The 22,049-nt window shown below is 48.1% G+C and overlaps 2 protein-coding genes across 3 annotated transcripts in view; both read right to left on the bottom strand.

The window, feature by feature from the left end:
• Positions 1-2,248: 2,248 nt before the first annotated feature.
• LOC135530427 (E3 ubiquitin-protein ligase RBBP6-like) overlaps positions 2,249-22,049 on the bottom strand; it is a 51,363-nt gene continuing 31,562 nt past the window's right edge. Inside the window, exons 10-17 of the mRNA XM_064958756.1 lie at positions 18,626-18,729; positions 17,818-18,276; positions 17,264-17,379; positions 11,648-11,821; positions 8,670-8,765; positions 8,250-8,515; positions 7,552-8,115; positions 2,249-4,117 (exon numbers count right to left, since the gene is read on the bottom strand). Coding sequence (XP_064814828.1) covers positions 3,639-4,117; positions 7,552-8,115; positions 8,250-8,515; positions 8,670-8,765; positions 11,648-11,821; positions 17,264-17,379; positions 17,818-18,276; positions 18,626-18,729 — 2,258 coding nt within the window. The 3' untranslated portion in view covers positions 2,249-3,638. The remainder of the gene's footprint in view (positions 4,118-7,551; positions 8,116-8,249; positions 8,516-8,669; positions 8,766-11,647; positions 11,822-17,263; positions 17,380-17,817; positions 18,277-18,625; positions 18,730-22,049) is intronic.
• Positions 4,034-7,225, bottom strand: LOC135530430 (uncharacterized). Of its 2 annotated transcripts, none has more exons than XM_064958759.1 (2): positions 6,091-7,225; positions 4,034-4,546 (listed from the first exon to the last, which is right to left on the bottom strand). In XM_064958759.1, exons 1-2 carry the CDS (start codon positions 7,107-7,109, stop codon positions 4,288-4,290), a joined length of 1,278 nt encoding a protein of 425 aa, XP_064814831.1. In that variant the 5' UTR covers positions 7,110-7,225; the 3' UTR covers positions 4,034-4,287. The 2 variants fall into 2 exon arrangements, with proteins under 2 accessions (XP_064814831.1, XP_064814830.1); XM_064958758.1 differs by having other exon boundaries at positions 4,035-4,549.

Here is a 22,049-nt window from a genome sequence, read left to right as displayed (position 1 = left end):
GATATAATGCTGTAATCTACACCTTTATTAGCCTGATATAATGCTGTAATCTACACCTTTATTAGCCTGATATAATGCTGTAATCTACACCTTTATTAGCCTGATATAATGCTGTAATCCACACCTTTATTAGCCTGATATAATGCTGTAATCTACACCCCGATTAGCCTGATATAATGCTGTAATCTACACCCGATTAGCCTGATATAATGCTGTAATCTACACCTTGATTAGCCTGATATAATGCTGTAATCTACACCTTTATTAGCCTGATATAATGCTGTAATCTACACCCGATTAGCCTGATATAATGTTGTAATCTACACCCTGATTAGCCTGATATAATGCTGTAATCTACACCCTGATTAGCCTGATATAATGCTGTAATCTACACCTTTATTAGCCTGATATAATGCTGTAATCTACACCTGATTAGCCTGATATAATGCTGTAATCTACACCTTTATTAGCCTGATATAATGCTGTAATCTACACCTTTATTAGCCTGATATAATGCTGTAATCTACACCCTGATAAAATGCTGTAATCTACACCCGATTAGCCTGATATAATGTTGTAATCTACACCCCGATTAGCCTGATATAATGCTGTAATCTACACCTTTATTAGCCTGATATAATGCTGTAATCTACACCTTTATTAGCCTGATATAATGCTGTAATCTACACCCTGATTAGCCTGATATAATGCTGTAATCTACACCTTTATTAGCCTGATATAATGCTGTAATCTACACCCTGATTAGCCTGATATAATGCTGTAATCTACACCCTGATATAATGCTGTAATCTACACCTGATTAGCCTGATATAATGCTGTAATCTACACCCGATTAGCCTGATATAATGCTGTAATCTACACCTTTATTAGCCTGATATAATGCTGTAATCTACACCTTGATTAGCCTGATATAATGCTGTAATCCACACCCGATTAGCCTGATATAATGCTGTAATCCACACCTTTATTAGCCTGATATAATGCTGTAATCTACACCCTGATTAGCCTGATATAATGCTGTAATCTACACCTTTATTAGCCTGATATAATGCTGTAATCTACACCTTGATTAGCCTGATATAATGCTGTAATCCACACCCGATTAGCCTGATATAATGCTGTAATCTACACCTTTATTAGCCTGATATAATGCTGTAATCTACACCCGATTAGCCTGATATAATGCTGTAATCTACACCCGATTAGCCTGATATAATGCTGTAATCTACACCTTTATTAGCCTGATATAATGCTGTAATCCACACCCGATTAGCCTGATATAATGCTGTAATCTACACCTTTATTAGCCTGATATAATGCTGTAATCCACACCTTTATTAGCCTGATATAATGCTGTAATCTACACCTTTATTAGCCTGATATAATGCTGTAATCCACACCCCGATTAGCCTGATATAATGCTGTAATCTACACCCTGATTAGCCTGATATAATGCTGTAATCTACACCTTGATTAGCCTGATATAATGCTGTAATCTACACCCGATATAATGCTGTAATCCACACCTTTATTAGCCTGATATAATGCTGTAATCTACACCTTTATTAGCCTGATATAATGCTGTAATCTACACCTTTATTAGCCTGATATAATGCTGTAATCTACATCCTAGCCTGATAATTAATTCTTATAATAAACAGTGTTTTAAGAATCTGCAGCAGCCTCTTCCTTCTGAGTACAAGTTGCTGTGTAATTATGTCATTAATTAAATTATGTGTAATCTACACCTTTAGTCATTACCTTAAACATATACATTCCTTTATCGATTGGTGACTAACCAGCTTATCAATATGGATTGGTGACTAACCAGCTTATTAATATGGATTGGTGACTAACAAGTGAGTTTATCATTATCGATTGGTGACTAACCATCTTATTAATATGGATTGGTGACTAACCCGTGAGTTTATCATTATGGATTGGTGACTAACCAGTGAGTTTATCATTATGGATTGGTGACTAACCAGTGAGTTTATCATTATGGATTGGTGACTAACCAGCTTAACATTACGAATTGGTGAATAAGCTAAATGTACATATGGTGTTTCACAAAACATTGATTTTGTGTTAATGAGAGAAGTGTTGAACTCCAATGAATGGCTGATCAAAAGGGTTCTGAACATAAGATAACAGGTTTTACGAGTTTAGAAAATAAACCATTTAAACATGTGAAAAATGTGTCAAAGTCAATAGAACACAAGAACTGTGGTATTCTGATAAACATTAGACAGGTTTTATTCACCAAACTATACATGAAAAGACAACAATCAGAAAGTTTAAAGGGGAAAAAAAGTTTAATAACATTAACTTCCACTAGTCACCATTCAGTCAGCCCGGCTTCAGATCAGTCAGCCCGGCTTCAGATCAGTCAGCCCGGCTTCAGATCAGTCCGCCCGGCATCAGATCAGTCAGCCCGGCTTCAGATCAGTCAGCCCGGCTTCAGATCAGTCAGCCCGGCTTCAGATCAGTCAGCCCGGCTTCAGATCAGTCCGCCCGGCTTCAGATCAGTCAGCCCGGCATCAGATCAGTCAGCCCGGCATCAGATCAGTCAGCCCGGCTTCAGATCAGTCAGCCCGGCTTCAGATCAGTCAGCCCGGCTTCAGATCCAGTCCGCCCGGCTTCAGATCAGTCAGCCCGGCTTCAGATCAGTCAGCCCGGCTTCAGATCAGTCCGCCCGGCTTCAGATCAGTCCGCCCGGCTTCAGATCAGTCAGCCCGGCATCAGATCAGTCAGCCCGGCATCAGATCAGTCAGCCCGGCTTCAGATCAGTCAGCCCGGCTTCAGATCAGTCAGCCCGGCTTCAGATCAGTCAGCCCGGCTTCAGATCAGTCCGCCCGGCTTCAGATCAGTCAGCCCGGCTTCAGATCAGTTCATATGAACATGATGATATAACCTACTATACATCAGGGAGGTGTCCCAAATTAACCTCTAATCCCTTTACAGTGAACTACGTTCGACCAGAGTCCTGCAAAACTAGGGCTCTAATGACTAGGGCCCATACGACTCTGGTCAAACGTAGTGTACTATATAGTGTACAGGGTTAAATTTGGGACGCTTCAGAGTTTCAGACACCTTATAGCCATAGATCAGGGTAATTGAATATAATGCAGCATCATCTTTGTACAAAAACACATTCACAGAGAACCTGCATCGGAGACAGCATCACATTAACAGAAAACACAAAATACTTACAAATATCTGAGGTGAGCTCCAGTGGTTCCATTATAGATAAACTATATCCAGCTCAGCTTAAGTACTTAAAAGAATTTGACAAAGTATCCCACAAGAAGGTTTTGTCCAGGTTTACCCTTTAGCTAAATGCTAACGGAGCTAGCATAAACTAGTAAACTCAGGTTGTAACCATTAGCTAGATGCTAACGGAGCTAGCATAAACTAGCAAACTCAGGTTGTAACCATTAGCTGGATGCTAACGGAGCTAGTAAACTCAGGTTGTAACCATTAGCTAGATGCTAACGGAGCTAGCATGAGCTAGCAGTCTCAGTTGTAGTCTTTAGCTAGATGCTAAAAGAGCTAGCATGAACTAGAAAAACTCAGGTTGTAACCATGAGCTAGATGCTAACGGAGCTAGCAGGGTCTCAGATGGTGGCTGACTCCTGCCCAGTCTTCTCCTCTGCCTCCCCTCCTCCTCCTCCCTCTTCCTCTTTATTCTTCCTGTGCTTCTTCTTCTTGTTCTTGTGTTTGTGTTCCTTCCTTCCTTCGACGGGAGGCTCAACGTCGGCAGAATGCTTCTTGTGCTTCTTGTGTTTTTTATGTTTCTTGTGTTTCTTCTTCTTCTTCTTGTCCGTCGCCGTGGAGCCGCTGTGGTTGCTAGGGGAGCCGCCGGGGCTCTGGGAGGCGGGGCTCTGGGTGTTGTGAGAGGGGCTATGGCTCAGGCCACTGCCTCGCTCCCCGTCTGACCCCTCCCCTTCGCTGTAGTCGGGGACGAAGGCTGCCTCGTCCGTCTCTCTACCCAGGTCAGAACACAGACGCTGTCGCCTTGGCTCAGGCCCCGCCCTCGACTCTCCTCCCTCCCGCCCCCTCCTCTTCCTTCCTCCTTCACTCCTCTGGATTCGGTCTTAGCTGGTTTTCTAAAGTTCACCTGCCCCTTTTTAAGCCCTCTGCCTTCCTCCCTCCTTCTAGTCCCCTCCTCCCTCCCTCTCCTCCCCTCAGTGTTGGCTGTTTTAGAGACACTACCCTGCACCTCCCTGCCTTGGCCACTAGGCGGTGCTGGTGAGACTTCTCTCCTCAGAGCGTCTCTGGGCACAGAGGAGGAAACCGCCAACGCCCCATTCTCCCTGGACGCTGAGTGCTGCTCCTCTTCCTCCTCCTCCTCCTCTCTCCCCACTTGGACCGGGGTGGAGGCTGGATGAGGACTCCTCCGATCCCACGGTCCCTCCTCTCCCTGCCTGGGCTGGGGAACTGGACGGGACTGGGTCTCCTTTGGGTCTGGAGGTCCCGTGGTTTTGACACAGCACCCTGGCTCTGGCTCGGCTCAGACCTGCTGCTGCTGGAACACACAGATCCAAGATCAGGGGTTAGAGAGATCATCAACTAGGAAGCATTATACCCATGTTATATAGACAGATCTAGGACCAGGGGTTAGAAACCATTGTTCCATGTTATATAGACAGATCTAGGACCAGGGGTTAGAAAACATTATACCATGTTATATAGACAGATCTAGGATCAGGGGTTAGAAACCATTATACCCATGTTATATAGACAGATCTAGGACCAGGGGTTAGAAACCATTGTTCCATGTTATATAGACAGATCTAGGATCAGGGGTTAGAAACCATTATACCCATGTTATATAGACAGATCTAGGACCAGGGGTTAGAAACCATTGTTCCATGTTATATAGACAGATCTAGGATCAGGGGTTAGAAACCATTGTACCATGTTATATAGACAGATCTAGGATCAGGGGTTAGAAACCATTATACCCATGTTATATAGACAGATCTAGGATCAGGGGTTAGAAACCATTATACCCATGTTATATAGACAGATCTAGGACCAGGGGTTAGAAACCATTGTTCCATGTTATATAGACAGATCTAGGATCAGGGGTTAGAAACCATTGTACCATGTTATATAGACAGATCTAGGATCAGGGGTTAGAAACCATTATACCCATGTTATATAGACAGATCTAGGATCAGGGGTTAGAAACCATTATACCCATGTTATATAGACGGATCAGGGGTTAGAGAGAACATCAACTAGGAAGCGTTATATACACAGATCTAGGATCAGGGTTAGAAACCATTATACCCATGTTATATAGACAGATCTAGGACCAGGGGTTAGAAAACATTATACCCATGTTATATAGACAGATCTAGGATCAGGGGTTAGAAAACATTCTAACCAATGTTCCCTCATTTGTTTCGGGACTGAGAATTTTCAGGTCAGCTGAGCTCAAACTTGAATGTTGTGAAAAATACTGTGCAACTTCTGGCGGCAGTTTACTGTGAAGGCCCCGCCCGTTTACTGTGAAGGCCCCGCCCGTTTACTGTGAAGGCCCCGCCCGTTTACTGTGAAGGCCCCGCCCGTTTACTGTGAAGGCCCCGCCCGTTTACTGTGAAGGCCCCACCCGTTTACTGTGAAGGCCCCACCCGTTTACTGTGAAGGCTCTACCTGCTACCGGCCTACTGCAGCTCTGATTGGTTGTTGCACCGGTCTGTGCAGAATATTCGATCACAATTCTCACAGTAGAGGGAAATGCTGATAGTGTTAACTAAAGGAGAAAGCTCTAGAACGCTGATAGTGTTACCTAAAGGAGAAAGCTCTAGAACGCTGATAGTGTTAACTAAAGGAGAAAGCTCTAGAACGCTGATAGTGTTACCTAAAGGAGAAAGCTCTAGAACGCTGATAGTGTTAACTAAAGGAGAAAGCTCTAGAACGCTGATAGTGATCGCAGATAGTGTTAACTAAAGGAGAAAGCTCTACAACGCTGATAGTGTTAAACCACAATGATTGTTGATTAACAACACGGGCTAATAAAGAACCGTTGGAAGGTCAGAGGTCGAAAGGGCAACTCACCCAGTTGAAGTGACAGAGTGGTCTGATGAGTGGTGGGTCGTGGGCTCAGAACTCTTTCTGCTGATCTTTCTGGTCTTCCCAGAACCAGAACCCTCCTTCACCACGACCACCGCTCTGTCTTCAGCGACAGTCTCTCTCTGGGACCCTGCCGCTCGCTCCCTGTAGAGGCAGGTCTGTCTATGGAGGACGAGGTCTTCTCTCCTTTCGGTTCCCTGGTGGCTGACTTCTCCCTGGATGATGACCTGCCAGTCTGGGCTGATGCTGGTCTCTCTCTCTCCTTGGAGCTCTCCGCTGGTCTCTCTCTCAGCGGGCGGTGTGTACTCGCTCTCTGTTCTCTCCTCGGTGACATCAGGTTTCTTAGCGATGGCCGAGCGTTCCGCGATGGTCATGCGGTCTAGAGAGACTGACCTTCCTCCTCCTCCTCCTCTCTCCGGCAAACGTTCCCCTGATGACGGCCTCTCTGACCTAACAGACCTGACCTCTGACCTCTCGCCAGAAGACCTCCGCTCCACCATCACCGCCACCCTCTCCGTCGCTCCATCCCTCTCTGCTCCTCCTCTCTCGGGACCAGCAGGCCTCTCTCCAGTAGAGGTGATAGTAGTGGTGATATTAGCAACTGGAGCTGGTCTCTCCTCTGGGCGGGCCATACTGCTGTTCCTACCCAGGTCTCTGTTCAGTTTGATTCTCCTCTGGGGGAAGGGTTTGACCTGCAGACCCATGAGAGGCCAGATAGACCCCCTGTCACTCTCTCTTCTGCCCGCCTCAGAGCTCCCTGGGGTGGGCAGCAGCCCGTCGCCTCTCCCCAGGTCCATGGAGGAACCAGGGATGGAGATGGGATGGAAACGGTCGAGCCTCCCTGTCTGTGAGGAACCAGGGATGGGGAGCAGACCCTCTCCTCTACCCGACTCTCTGCATGCCAGGTTCAGGAGGAGGGAAGGCTTGGCAGGAAGTCCTCTCGGGGGGTACGGACCCTCGGCGCGGCGGAGCTTAGCCGGGGGCCCCCCCATCCCTCTGTCCATCCCCCTCCCCCTTTCCCTCTCCTCCACTCTCCTCCTCTTCTCTGCTGGTGAGGGAGGTGCAGGCTGGAGGGGGCGACCAGGGGGGCGTAGCCCGACACTGTGAATGGGATCTCTCCTTCCCCGCGGGCGTCACCCAGGTGTTTAGGGAGGTCGTGGGGGTGAGGGGGAGGGGCGGGTCAGGGGAGTTTAGCCAAACCTCCTCGAACAGTAGGGGTGCTCCGTCCCTTCTCTCTCCTGATTGGCTCGTCCGGTTTGACCTTGGATGCTTTGGTTGGTTTAGCGGCTGAAGACTCTTTGTTCTTAGAGGCTGTGACCGTCGCCTCTCCTCCGTCTTCCTCTTAACCTTCTCCCCTTTCACCTTTCCCTCCGTCTTTACTTTCACCTTACCCCCTTCTCCTTCCTGCTCTTCTCTGATTGGCCGGACGAGGTGGGAGGGTTTTACCGGACAGCAGCGCTGCCTTATTGCTCGAGGCCTTGGTGGAGGTGGGTGGGGCTTTGCTAGGAGTCAGGGTGTGGAGATCATCCATTGGCTCGTCCCTGACGGGTGTGGCGTCTCCCCTGTCCAGCGATTGGTCGGCTGAATCCAGCTCCTCCCCGTTCTTCTTTTTCTTCAGTTTCTTCCCTTTCAGAGTTTTAGTTCCGCCCTCTGACGTTTTGGTTCCCCCCTGCGTGCGTTCCTTACTTCCGCCCCCCCGGACGGAGGCAGAGGGCAGAGCGGACAAGGCGTGGTGAGTTCTGTGGGGTCCGGGAGGTCCCCCTCTCTCACCCCTCCTCACCCGCCCCTGGGGGGAGTAGTCTCTGGGAGGAGGGGTGAGGCGGTCCCTCTCTCTGCTGCCCCGGCCACCGCGGTGGTGCACCGAGGCATGCTGGGTACTGTAGTCTTTGTAGTACTTGTTGTACCAGTCCCTGTACTCTTTCTCCCACTGTCTGTAGCTGTCTCTCTCCCAGCGCTCCCTGCCCCCGGGAGACAGGTCAGGTCCGCCTTTGGGCTCGTAAGGAGCCGGCTCTCGAGGGGGGGGCTTATGGTGACCTCTAAACCCTCCAGGACTCCTGCTCCTCCTGTAGCCCCCGGGGAGCGAGACCTGGGCCGATACCCCCTCCTCCTCCTTCAGCTCCGTCTCCTCCTTCCCAGCCCCCCACCACCACCACGGTAAGGCGGAGGGGAGCGAGGAGAGCCGGAGCGACGGTAGCCGTAGGAACGGGAGCGTGAGCGGGACCGTGGCGAGCGGCCGTAGGAGCGGCTGCGTTCTCCCCGGCCTCCGTTGCGTCTGGCGAAGGGGGAGCGTCCGTAAGACCTGGAACGGGAGCGGGAACGACTGGGGGTGTACGAGTAAGACCTGGAGCGGGAGCGAGGAGATCGGGAGTAGGGAGAACGGCTGAACGGAGAACGACTGTAGGAACGAGACCTGGGGAGGAGAGAAAACACTTGATGTGTCTGTGTACCATCTCTACACAATTCATATCATCTCCGTCCTAGATATGTCTCCGTCAGAGAAGATATCTCTAATGAACGGTTCAAGAGGTTTAATCCAGAACTATGATGAGATGTCATTGTGTTACCTGGAGTAGGAGCGTCTCCGTCTCTTGGGAGCAGGTCTGTATTCCATCAGCTCTTTGGCAAAGTCTTTAGTGAACTCATCCAGCTTGGACGTTACCCTGGTAACACAGAGAGACAGGGCTGGTCACATCCCATAATACATGTCTGAGGGAAACCTTTGAACAGGTCAATCTCTCTCAATCTCCACCCCCACTACTAGGCCGGGTTAATCCCCCCACTACTAGCCCGGGGTAACATTCCCCCCCCACCACTACTACTAGCCCGGGGTAACACCCCCTCTCCCCCACTACTAGCCCGGGTAACATCCCCCCCCCACTACTACTAGCCCGGGGTAACATCCCCCCACCACTACTAGCCCGGGGTAACATTCCCCCCCCACTACTACTAGCCCGGGTAACATTCCCCCCACTACTACCCCGGGTAACAATCCCCCCCCCACTACTACTAGCCCGGGGTAACATTCCCCCCCCCCCACTACTACTAGCCCGGGGTAACACCCCCCCACTACTACTAGCCCGGGTAACATTCCCCCCCCACTACTACTAGCCCGGGTAACATTCCCCCCCCACTACTACCCCGGGGTAACATTCCCCCCCCACTACTACTAGCCCGGGGTAACATTCCCCCCCCCACTACTACTAGCCCGGGGTAACATTCCCCCCCACTACTACCCCGGGTAACATTCCCCCCCCCACTACTACTACCCCCGGGTAACATTCCCCCCACTACTACTAGCCCGGGTAACATTCCCCCCCCACTACTACTAGCCCGGGGTAACATCCCCCCCACTACTACTAGCCCGGGGTAACATCCCCCCACTACCACTAGCCCGGGTAACATTCCCCCCCCCCCACTACTACTAGCCCGGGGTAACATTCCCTCCCCCCACTACTAGCCCGGGTAACATTCCCCCCCCACTACTACCCCGGGTAACATTCCCCCCCCCACTACTACTAGCCCGGGTAACATCCCCCCCCCCCATTACTACTAGCCCGGGGTAACATCCCCCCCCCACCACTACTAGCCGGGGTAACATTCCCCCCCCCACTACTACTAGCCCGGGTAACATTCCCCCCCCACTACTACTACCCGGGGTAACATTCCCCCCACTACTACTAGCCCGGGTAACATCCCCCCCCCACTACTACTAGCCCGGGGTAACATTCCCCCCCCCTACTACTAGCCCGGGGTAACACCCCCTCTCCCCCACTACTACTAGCCCGGGGTAACATTCCCCCCCCCACTACTACTAGCCCGGGGTAACATCCCCCCACCACTATTAGCCTGGGGTAACATTCCCCCCCACTACTACTAGCCCGGGGTAACATTCCCCCCACTACTACTAGCCCGGGTAACATCCCCCCCACTACTACTAGCCCGGGGTAACATCCCCCCCCCACTACTACTAGCCCGGGTAACATCCCCCCACTACTACTAGCCGGGGTAACATCCCCCCCCCACTACCACTAGCCCGGGTAACATTCCCCCCCCACTACTACTAGCCCGGGGTAACATTCCCCCCCCCACTACTACTAGCCCGGGTAACATTCCCCCCCCCCACTACTACTAGCCCGGGTAACATTCCCCCCCCCCCACTACTACTAGCCCGGGGTAACATTCCCCCCCCCCCCCACTACTACTAGCCCGGGGTAACATTCCCCCCCCACTACTACTAGCCCGGGTAACATTCCCCCCCCCCACTACTACTAGCCCGGGTAACATTCCCCCCCCCCCACTACTACTAGCCCGGGGTAACATTCCCCCCACTACTACTAGCCCGGGGTAACATTCCCCCCCCCACTACTACTAGCCCGGGTAACATTCCCCCCCCCCCACTACTACTAGCCCGGGTAACATTCCCCCCCCCACTACTACTAGCCCGGGGTAACATTCCCCCCCCCACTACTACTAGCCCGGGGTAACATCCCCCCCCCCACTACTACTAGCCGGGGTAACATTCCCCCCCCCCACTACTACTAGCCCGGGTAACATTCCCCCCCCCACTACTACTAGCCCGGGGTAACATTCCCCCCCCCTGACTACTAGCCCGGGGTAACATTCCCCCCCCCACTACTACTAGCCCGGGGTAACATTCCCCCCCCACTACTACTAGCCCGGGGTAACATTCCCCCCCCCACTACTACTAGCCCGGGTAACATTCCCCCCCCACTACTACTAGCCCGGGGTAACATTCCCCCCCCCCCACTACTACTAGCCCGGGTAACATCCCCCCCCCACTACTACTAGCCCGGGGTAACATTCCCTCCCCCCACTACTAGCCCGGGGTAACATTCCCCCCCTCCACTACTACTAGCCCGGGGTAACATCCCCCCCACTACTACTAGCCTGGGGTAACATTCCCCCCCCTACTACTACTAGCCCGGGTAACATTCCCCCCCCACTACTACTAGCCCGGGTAACATTCCCCCCCCACTACTACTAGCCCGGGGTAACATTCCCCCCCCACTACTACTAGCCCGGGTAACATTCCCCCCCCCCCCCACTACTACTAGCCCGGGTAACATTCCCCCACTACTACTAGCCGGGGTAACATTCCCCCCCACTACTACTAGCCCGGGGTAACATTCCCCCCCCCCCACTACTACTAGCCCGGGGTAACATTCCCCCCCCACTACAACTAGCCCGGGGTAACATTCCCCCACTAATACTAGCCCGGGTAACATTCCCCCACTAATACTAGCCCGGGTAACATTCCCCCCCCACTACTACTAGCCCTGGGTAACATTCCCCCCACTACTACTAGCCCGGGTAACATTCCCCCCCCCACTACTACTAGCCCGGGTTACATCCCCCCCCCCCACTAGCCCGGGGTAACACCCCCCCCCCCCCCCAACCCGACTATCTGAAAAAGATGAATCGGGCTGCCTGTGTAAACCAGCAGCTGTTTACTAATCCCAGTAATGTGAAGCTTCCAGCCTCAGCAACATCATTACAATGAATGAAATCAGGTGAGACTCACTGTTCCTGTTGGAGTCTCCTCTGTCTGTAGAAGTCCTCCTTGGAGAGGGGGGGTCCGGAGGACAGGAGGGGCGGGGGGCCCAGCGAGTGGGGCTGCGTGTTGGGAGGGGGAACCCAGGGGGCATTAACCCCTGGAGGCATCTGGCTGTGTGGGTAGTGGGGCTGAGGGGGTAGTTAACAGGGGAGGGGGCCCGGTGGAGTAGGGAGGGGGTAGGACTGGGGCGGGATGGAGTGGGGGTTGGGGGAGGGTGGTAGAGGTTAGGGCCCGGGTAGAGGTGGGGGGCTGGGCCCGGGGCGGAAGGAAGGGGGTGGCGTGGGGGGGGGACGTGGTCAGAAAGAGGTCTGTAGGGTCTGGAGAGGGGTGAGAGAGGGGGAGGGTTACAATTTAGACTTGAGTCATTTAGTAGCTCTTATGCAAAGGTGACAAAACAGAATTACAGTAACCCTGTTATGACCTCTATATTCTACAGTAACCCTGTTATGACCTCTGTATTCTATAGTCCTGTATTCTACAGTAACCCTGTTATGACCTCTATATTCTACAGTAACCCAGTTATGACCTCTATATTCTACAGTAACCCTGTTATGACCTCTGTATTCTATAGTCCTGTATTCTACAGTAACCCTGTTATGACCTCTATATTCTACAGTAACCCAGTTATGACCTCTATATTCTACAGTAACCCTGTTATGACCTCTATAACCCTGTTATGACCCCCTGTCCGGGGTTATGTCCTCGGTAACCCTGGGGCCACAGTGTCTCCTGACCCCTCCTGTCTCAGCCTCCAGTATTTATGCTGCAGTAGTTTATGTGTCGGGGGCTGGGGTCAGTTTGTTATATCTGGAGTACTTCTCCTGTCCAATTCGGTGTCCTGTGTGAATCTAAGTGTGCGTTCTCTAATTCTCTCCTTCTCTCTCTCGGAGGACCTGAGCCCTAGGACCATGCCCCAGGACTACCTGACATGATGACTCCTTGCTGTCCCCAGTCCACCTGGCCGTGCTGCTGCTCCAGTTTCAACTGACCTGAGCCCTAGGACCATGCCCCAGGACTACTTGACATGATGACTCCTTGCTGTCCCCAGTCCACCTGGCCGTGCTGCTGCTCCAGTTTCAACTGTTCTGCCTTATTATTATTCGACCATGCTGGTCATTTATGAACATTTGAACATCTTGGCCATGTTCTGTTATAATCTCTACCCGGCACAGCCAGAAGAGGACTGGCCACCCCACATAGCCTGGTTCCTCTCTAGGTTTCTTCCTAGGTTTTGGCTTTTCTAGGGAGTTTTTCCTAGCCACCGTGCTTCTACACCTGCATTGCTTGCTGTTTGGGGTTTTAGGCTGGGTTTCTGTACAGCACTTTGAGATATCAGCTGATGTACGAAGGGCTATATAAATAAATTTGATTTGATTTTGATTTATATTCTACAGTAAACCTGTTATGACCTCTATATTCTACAGTAACCCTGTTATGACCTCTATATTCTAGTCCTGTATTCTACAGTAACCCTGTTATGACCTCTATATTCTATAGTCCTGTATTCTACAGTAACCCTGTTATGACCTCTATATTCTATAGTCCTGTATTCTATAGTAACCCTGTTATGACCTCTATATTCTAGTCCTGTATTCTACAGTAACCCTGTTATGACCTCTATATTCTATAGTCCTGTATTCTACAGTAACCCTGTTATGACCTCTATATTCTACAGTAACCCTGTTATGACCTCTATATTCTACAGTAACCCTGTTATGACCTCTATATTCTACAGTAACCCTGTTATGACCTCTATATTCTACAGTAACCCTGTTATGACCTCTATATTCTACAGTAGCCCTGTTATGACCTCTATATTCTACAGTAACCCTGTTATGACCTCTGTATTCTATAGTCCTGTATTCTACAGTAACCCTGTTATGACCTCTATATTCTACAGTAACCCTGTTATGACCTCTATATTCTACAGTAACCCTGTTATGACCTCTATATTCTATAGTAACCCTGTTATGACCTCTATATTCTATAGTAACCCTGTTATGACCTCTATATTCTAGTCCTGTATTCTACAGTAACCCTGTTATGACCTCTATATTCTATAGTCCTGTATTCTACAGTAACCCTGTAATGACCTCTATATTCTAGTCCTGTATTCTACAGTAACCCTGTTATGACCTCTATATTCTACAGTAACCCTGTTATGACCTCTATATTCTAGTCCTGTATTCTACAGTAACCCTGTTATGACCTCTATATTCTATAGTCCTGTATTCTACAGTAACCCTGCTATGACCTCTATATTCTACAGTAACCCTGTTATGACCTCTATATTCTACAGTAACCCTGTTGTGACCTCTATATTCTATAGTCCTGTATTCTACAGTAACCCTGCTATGACCTCTATATTCTATAGTTCTGTATTCTACAGTAACCCTGTTATGACCTCTATATTCTAGTCTTGTATTCTACAGTAACCCTGTAATGACCTCTATATTCTATAGTCCTGTATTCTACAGTAACCCTGTTATGACCTCTATATTCTATAGTCCTGTATTCTACAGTAACCCTGTTATGACCTCTATATTCTATAGTCCTGTATTCTACAGTAACCCTGTTATGACCTCTATATTCTACAGTAACCCTGTTATGACCTCTATATTCTATAGTCCTGTATTCTACAGTAACCCTGTTATGACCTCTATATTCTACAGTAACCCTGTTATGACCTCTATATTCTATAGTCCTGTATTCTACAGTAACCCTGTTATGACCTCTATATTCTACAGTAACCCTGTTATGACCTCTATATTCTACAGTAACCCTGTTATGACCTCTATATTCTAGTCTTGTATTCTACAGTAACCCTGTTATGACCTCTATATTCTATAGTCCTGTATTCTACAGTAACCCTGTTATGACCTCTATATTCTATAGTCCTGTATTCTACAGTAACCCTGTTATGACCTCTATATTCTACAGTAACCCTGTTATGACCTCTATATTCTATAGTCCTGTATTCTACAGTAACCCTGTTATGACCTCTATATTCTATAGTCCTGTATTCTACAGTAACCCTGTTATGACCTCTATATTCTATAGTCCTGTATTCTATAGTAACCCTGTTATGACCTCTATATTCTATAGTCCTGTATTCTACAGTAACCCTGTTATGACCTCTATATTCTACAGTAACCCTGTTATGACCTCTATATTCTATAGTCCTGTATTCTACAGTAACCCTGTTATGACCTCTATATTCTACAGTAACCCTGTTATGACCTCTATATTCTATAGTCCTGTATTCTACAGTAACCCTGTTATGACCTCTATATTCTACAGTAACCCTGTTATGACCTCTATATTCTAGTCCTGTATTCTACAGTAACCCTGTTATGACCTCTATATTCTATAGTCCTGTATTCTACAGTAACCCTGTTATGACCTCTATATTCTACAGTAACCCTGTTATGACCTCTATATTCTAGTCCTGTATTCTACAGTAACCCTGTTATGACCTCTATATTCTATAGTAACCCTGTTATGACCTCTATATTCTACAGTAACCCTGTTATGACCTCTATATTCTATAGTCCTGTATTCTACAGTAACCCTGTTATGACCTCTATATTCTACAGTAACCCTGTTATGACCTCTATATTCTACCTGTATTCTACAGTAACCCTGTTATGACCTCTATATTCTACCTGTATTCTACAGTAACCCTGTTATGACCTCTATATTCTACAGTAACCCTGTTATGACCTCTATATTCTATAGTCCTGTATTCTACAGTAACCCTGTTATGACCTCTATATTCTATAGTCCTGTATTCTACAGTAACCCTGTAATGACCTCTATATTCTAGTCCTGTATTCTATATTCTAGTAACCCTGTTATGACCTCTATATTCTACAGTAACCCTGTTATGACCTCTATATTCTAGTCCTGTATTCTACAGTAACCCTGTTATGACCTCTATATTCTATAGTCCTGTATTCTACAGTAACCCTGTTATATGACCTCTATATTCTACAGTAACCCTGTTATGACCTCTATATTCTATAGTCCTGTAGTAACCCTGTTATGACCTCTATATTCTATAGTCCTGTATTCTACAGTAACCCTGTTATGACCTCTATATTCTATAGTCCTGTATTCTATAGTAACCCTGTTATGACCTCTATATTCTAGTCCTGTATTCTACAGTAACCCTGTTATGACCTCTATATTCTATAGTCCTGTATTCTACAGTAACCCTGTTATGACCTCTATAGCCTATAGTCCTGTATTCTACAGTAACCCTGTTATGACCTCTATATTCTATAGTCCTGTATTCTACAGTAACCCTGTTATGACCTCTATATTCTATAGTAACCCTGTTATGACCTCTATATTCTATAGTCCTGTATTCTACAGTAACCCTGTTATGACCTCTATATTCTACAGTAACCCTGTTATGACCTCTATATTCTATAGTCCTGTATTCTACAGTAACCCTGTTATGACCTCTATATTCTACAGTAACCCTGTTATGACCTCTATATTCTACAGTAACCCTGTTATGACCTCTATATTCTAGTCTTGTATTCTACAGTAACCCTGTTATGACCTCTATATTCTATAGTCCTGTATTCTACAGTAACCCTGTTGTGACCTCTATATTCTATAGTCCTGTATTCTACAGTAGCCCTGTTATGACCTCTATATTCTACAGTAACCCTGTTATGACCTCTATATTCTATAGTCCTGTATTCTACAGTAACCCTGTTATGACCTCTATATTCTATAGTCCTGTATTCTACAGTAACCCTGTTATGACCTCTATATTCTACAGTCCTGTATGACCTCTATAGTAACCTGTATCTATAGTAACCCTGTTATGACCTCTATATTCTATAGTCCTGTATTCTACAGTAACCCTGTTATGACCTCTATATTCTACAGTAACCCTGTTATGACCTCTATATTCTATAGTCCTGTATTCTACAGTAACCCTGTTATGACCTCTATATTCTACAGTAACCCTGTTATGACCTCTATATTCTATAGTCCTGTATTCTACAGTAACCCTGTTATGACCTCTATATTCTACAGTAACCCTGTTATGACCTCTATATTCTAGTCCTGTATTCTACAGTAACCCTGTTATGACCTCTATATTCTATAGTAACCCTGTTATGACCTCTATATTCTATAGTCCTGTATTCTACAGTAACCCTGTTATGACCTCTATATTCTATAGTCCTGTATTCTACAGTAACCCTGTTATGACCTCTATATTCTACAGTAACCCTGTTATGACCTCTATATTCTACAGTCCTGTATTCTACAGTAACCCTGTTATGACCTCTATATTCTATAGTCCTGTATTCTACAGTAACCCTGTTATGACCTCTATATTCTAGTCCTGTATTCTACAGTAACCCTGTTATGACCTCTATATTCTATAGTCCTGTATTCTACAGTAACCCTGTTATGACCTCTATATTCTACAGTAACCCTGTTATGACCTCTATATTCTATAGTCCTGTATTCTACAGTAACCCTGTTATGACCTCTATATTCTACAGTAACCCTGTTGTGACCTCTATAGTCTGTAGTCCTGTGTGATCAGTGTCGTACCTGTCCCAAGGTGGTCTTGGTCCTCCTCTGTGGGAATGGGAGGGCTGTGGAGGTGGACCTGATGGGTGGGAGGGCCTTATGGGTGGAGGGTGACCAATCATAGGCATGTGGTATCCCTGGGGAACCAATCAGAGAGAAAGCTCAAGGAAGTACACAGGAACATTTTAGGAAATGCAAATAAGATAAGATTGTTCCCATTTAAAAAAAAACAAAAAAAACTGTGTGTCTTAGAATCTACAGAGGCTACGACAGGTCATAAGGGCCTTATGTCGCCTCTAAGACAACTAGTGTGTCTCACCTGAGGTCCGCTGTCGGCTGATCTGATTGGTGGCTCTGATACCATGTAAGGCCCCGCCTCCATCTCACTGAGAGAGAAAGAAACAACAACCCACCAATGAATCAGTCGGTTAATAAAATCAGTCAAATATCAACGGTTGGCGTCCGTAGTCCCGGCAACTCACCCTGGCGGCGGTGGCTCGTTGTGATTGGCCAAGTGCCGTGGCTCCGCCCGGTGTGGTTCAGGGGCGGGGTCAGGAGAGATTGACACCTCAGGCGGTCCCGTCGGTGGGGTCTGAATGGGCAGGCTGTGTGTCAGGGTGACAGGAGGAGTGAGGGAGGCTGGGGGGCGAGAGGCGTTGGCCAATAGGGGGTCCTGCTGGCGAGTGCTGGCCAATAGAGGATCCTGCTGGCGAGTGCTGGCCAATAGGGGATCCTGCTGGCGAGCGTTGACCAATAGGGGTCCTGCTGGCGAGTGCTGGCCAATAGGGGTCCTGCTGGCGAGTGCTGGCCAATAGGGGGTCCTGCTGGCGAGTGCTGGCCAATAGGGGGTCCTGCTGGCGAGTGCTGGCCAATAGGGGGTCCTGCTGGCGAGTGCTGGCCAATAGGGGGTCCTGCTGGCGTGAGCCGAGGGTTCTGAATGGCTGAGGCCGTGCTGGGGGCGGGGCAGACTGCTGCAGGGTTTTGTTTCGTGCTGGTTTGGTGTAACCAGACTCATTCTTAAAGTTATTCACTGCCTGAGGGGAGAGAGAAAGGGGGAGAGAGAGAGGAGAGAAAGGGGGAGAGAGAGGGGAGAGAAAGGGGGAGAGAGGGGGAGAGAGAGGGGGAGAGAGAGAGGAGAGAAGAGGGGAGAGAGAGAGGGGAGAGGAGAGAAGGGGAGAGAGAGGAGAGGGGAGAGAGAGAGAGGGAGAGAGAGAGAGAGAGAAGGGGGAAGAGAGAGGAGAGAAGGGGAGAGAGAGGAGAGGGGGGAGAGAGAGAGAGGAGAGATTTTGAATGAATAAATAAAGCTATAGTGTGTATGAGTGTAGTTTAATTACTGACCGAGTGTGTGTGTGGTTTGGCTTAATGCGTCTCCGTGATGTGTACCTGTCGTAGGAACTTGTTAGCGATGAGAGCGTCAGGTGAGACGTCAGACTGTTTGCAGGTGAAACAGGTGTGTTCCTCTGAGTCCAGCAGACTGGTCCTGATGCCTAGAGGTTAAAAGGTCACACAGAGGTTAGAGGTCAGGGGTGAAACAAATACAGAACTGTTAATTGAAACAATAATGACCCCCCCCCCTGCATTTCCAAAACACAGATTAAATAATCAGCATTTTATATTGAAAGGAAACAATAATTCAGTAGAGTGATCAGGGGACTAGTTCATCACTAAATAAATGTTGTGTTGCTTCCGTAGAGTGATCAGGGGACCAGTTCACTAAATAAATGTTGTGTTGCTTCAGTAGAGTGATCAGGGGACTAGTTCATCACTAAATAAATGTTGTGTTGCTTCAGTAGAGTGATCAGGGGACTAGTTCACCACTAAATAAATGTTGTGTTGCTTCCGTAGAGTGATCAGGGAACTAGTTCACCACTAAATAAATGTTGTGTTGCTTCAGTAGTGATCAGGGAACTAGTTCACTAAATAAATGTTGTGTTGCTTCAGTAGAGTGATCAGGGGACTAGTTCACTAAATAAATGTTGTGTTGCTTCAGTAGTGATCAGGGGACCAGTTCATCACTAAATAAATGTTGTGTTGCTTCAGTAGAGTGATCAGGGGACTAGTTCACTAAATAAATGTTGTGTTGCTTCAGTAGTGATCAGGGGACTAGTTCACTAAATAAATGTTGTGTTGCTTCCGTAGAGTGATCAGGGGACTAGTTCACTAAATAAATGTTGTGTTGCTTCAGTAGTGATCAGGGGACCAGTTCACCACTAAATAAATGTTGTGTTGCTTCAGTAGAGTGATCAGGGGACTTCACTAAATAAATGTTCACTAAATAAATGTTGTGTTGCAGTTCATCACTAAATAAATGTTGTGTTGCTTCAGTAGAGTGATCAGGGGACTAGTTCACTAAATAAATGTTGTGTTGCTTCAGTAGAGTGATCAGGGGACTAGTTCATCACTAAATAAATGTTGTGTTGCTTCAGTAGAGTGATCAGGGGACTAGTTCACCACTAAATAAATGTTGTGTTGCTTCAGTAGAGTGATCAGGGGATCAGTTCATCACTAAATAAATGTTGTGTTGCTTCAGTAGTGATCAGGGAACTAGTTCACTAAATAAATGTTGTGTTGCTTCAGTAGTGATCAGGGGACCAGTTCACTAAATAAATGTTGTGTTGCTTCAGTAGAGTGATCAGGGGACCAGTTCATCACTAAATAAATATTTGCAAAACATTCAAACAGAAAATAGCTTTGTTTCCATGACAACAGAAGGGCAACTCTATTCGGCTGGCAGCCACACAACTTAACTTACAATGAGACAGCAAGGAACGTTTTGCAAAGGCGTGGCCATCAGATGTCTTATTGGCATAGAGAGATTTACAGTCAGCTATATTTCCAAATGTTTTGCTTTAAGTTAATTAATCTTGCAAGATATTTCTGTTTTTAAATTATTATTATTTTTATGCTTGAAAAAGGCAGAATTCTGACCAAAATATAACCTAGGCATGGGAAATGCCCAAATATAACCTAGGCATGGGAAATGCCCAAATATAACCGAGGCATGGGAAATGCCCAAATATAACCTAGGCATGGGAAATGCCCAAATATAACCTAGGCATGGGAAATGCCCAAATATAACCTAGGCATGGGAAATGCCCAAATATAACCGAGGCATGGGAAATGCCCAAATATAACCTAGGCATGGGAAATGCCCAAATATAACCTAGGAATGGGAAATGCCCAAATATAACCTAGGCATGGGAAATGCCCAAATATAACCTAGGCATGGGAAATGCCCAAATATAACCTAGGCATGGGAAATGCCCAAATATAGGCATGGGAAATGCCCAAATATAACCTAGGCATGGGAAATGCCCAAATATAGGCAAGGGAAATGCCCAAATATAACCTAGGCATGGGAAATGCCCAAATATAGGCATGGGAAATGCCCAAATATAACCTAGGCATGGGAAATGCCCAAATATAACCTAGGGATGGGAAATGCCCAAATATAACCTAGGGATGGGAAATGCCCAAATATAGGCAAGGAAATGCCAAATATAACCTAGGCATGGGAAATGCCCAAATATAGGCATGGGAAATGCCCAAATATAACCTAGGCATGGGAAATGCCCAAATATAACCTAGGGATGGGAAATGCCCAAATATAACATGGGAAATGCCCAAATAGGCATGGGCAATGCCCAAATATAACCTAGGCATGGGAAATGCCCAAATATAACCTAGGCATGGGAAATGCCCAAATATAGGCATGGGAAATGCCCAAATATAGGCATGGGAAATGCCCAAATATAACCTAGGCATGGGAAAAGCCCAAATATAACCTAGGCATGGGAAATGCCCAAATATAACCTAGGCATGGGAAATGCCCAAATATAACCGAGGCATGGGAAATGCCCAAATATAGGCATGGGAAACGCCCAAATATAACCGAGGCATAGGAAATGCCCAAATATAGGCATGGGAAATGCCAGGGATCTCACGATATTACGTGTTTTAGGATTCAATACTGCGATTTTATTGCGATTTCGATGTTCCAGACATATTGCTCACCACATGTCTGCTGCTATCGAAAAAGGAAGATCAGAGTTAGTTTCACAAAGACAATGCTAACTAGCATTAGCACAATGACTGGAAGTCTACAGGAACAGCTAGCATGCCATCTGTTCATCCCACTCTGGGGAGGTGGGGCCCTGGGGCACCAGTTTGTCTGGGCGGGGGAGTGGGCCCTGGGGCACCAGTTTGTCTGGGCGGGGGGAGGGGGCCCTGGTCCACCAGTTTGTCTGGGCGGGAGTGGGCCCTGGGGCACCAGTTTGTCTGGGTGTGGGGGGCCCTGGGTCACCAGTTTGTCTGGGCGGGAGTGGGCCCTGGGGCACCAGTTTGTCTGGGTGGGAGTGGGCCCTGGGGCACCAGTTTGTCTGGGTGGGGGGGCCCTGGGTCACCAGTTTGTCTGGGCGGGGACCCTGGGTCACCAGTTTGTCTGGGCGGGGGGGAGGGGACCCTGGGGCACCAGTTTGTCTGGGCGGGGGGGAGTGGGCCCTGGGGCACCAGTTTGTCTGGGCGGGGGACCCTGGGTCACCAGTTTGTCTGGGCGGGGGTCCCTGGGTCACCAGTTTGCCTGGGCGGCGGGGAGGACCTGGGTCACCAGTTTGTCTGGGCGAGGGGAGGACCTGGGTCACCAGTTTGTCTGGGCGGGGGGCCCTGGGTCACCAGTTTGTCTGGGCGGGGGGGAGGGGACCCTGGGTCACCAGTTTGTCTGGGCGGGGGGAGGAGTGGGCCCTGGGGCACCAGTTTGTCTGGGCGGGGGGCCCTGGGTCACCAGTTTGTCTGGGCGGGGGAGGGGACC

The sequence above is a fragment of the Oncorhynchus masou genome, unplaced genomic scaffold (assembly GCF_036934945.1).
Source record: "Oncorhynchus masou masou isolate Uvic2021 unplaced genomic scaffold, UVic_Omas_1.1 unplaced_scaffold_1341, whole genome shotgun sequence".
Classification (NCBI taxonomy): domain Eukaryota; kingdom Metazoa; phylum Chordata; class Actinopteri; order Salmoniformes; family Salmonidae; genus Oncorhynchus; species Oncorhynchus masou.
This window is presented reverse-complemented; position numbering and strand designations above follow the sequence as displayed.

Bases quoted from the DNA above. Each gene is read 5' to 3' on its own strand.
- LOC135530430 (XM_064958758.1), bottom strand. From the start codon at position 7,109: ATGGACAGAGGGATGGGGGGGCCCCCGGCTAAGCTCCGCCGCGCCGAG. The intron at 4,550-6,090 runs GTGAGTTGCCCT...TGTGTGTTCCAG, and splicing joins CACTCTGTCACTTCAACTGG to CAGCAGCAGGTCTGAGCCGA.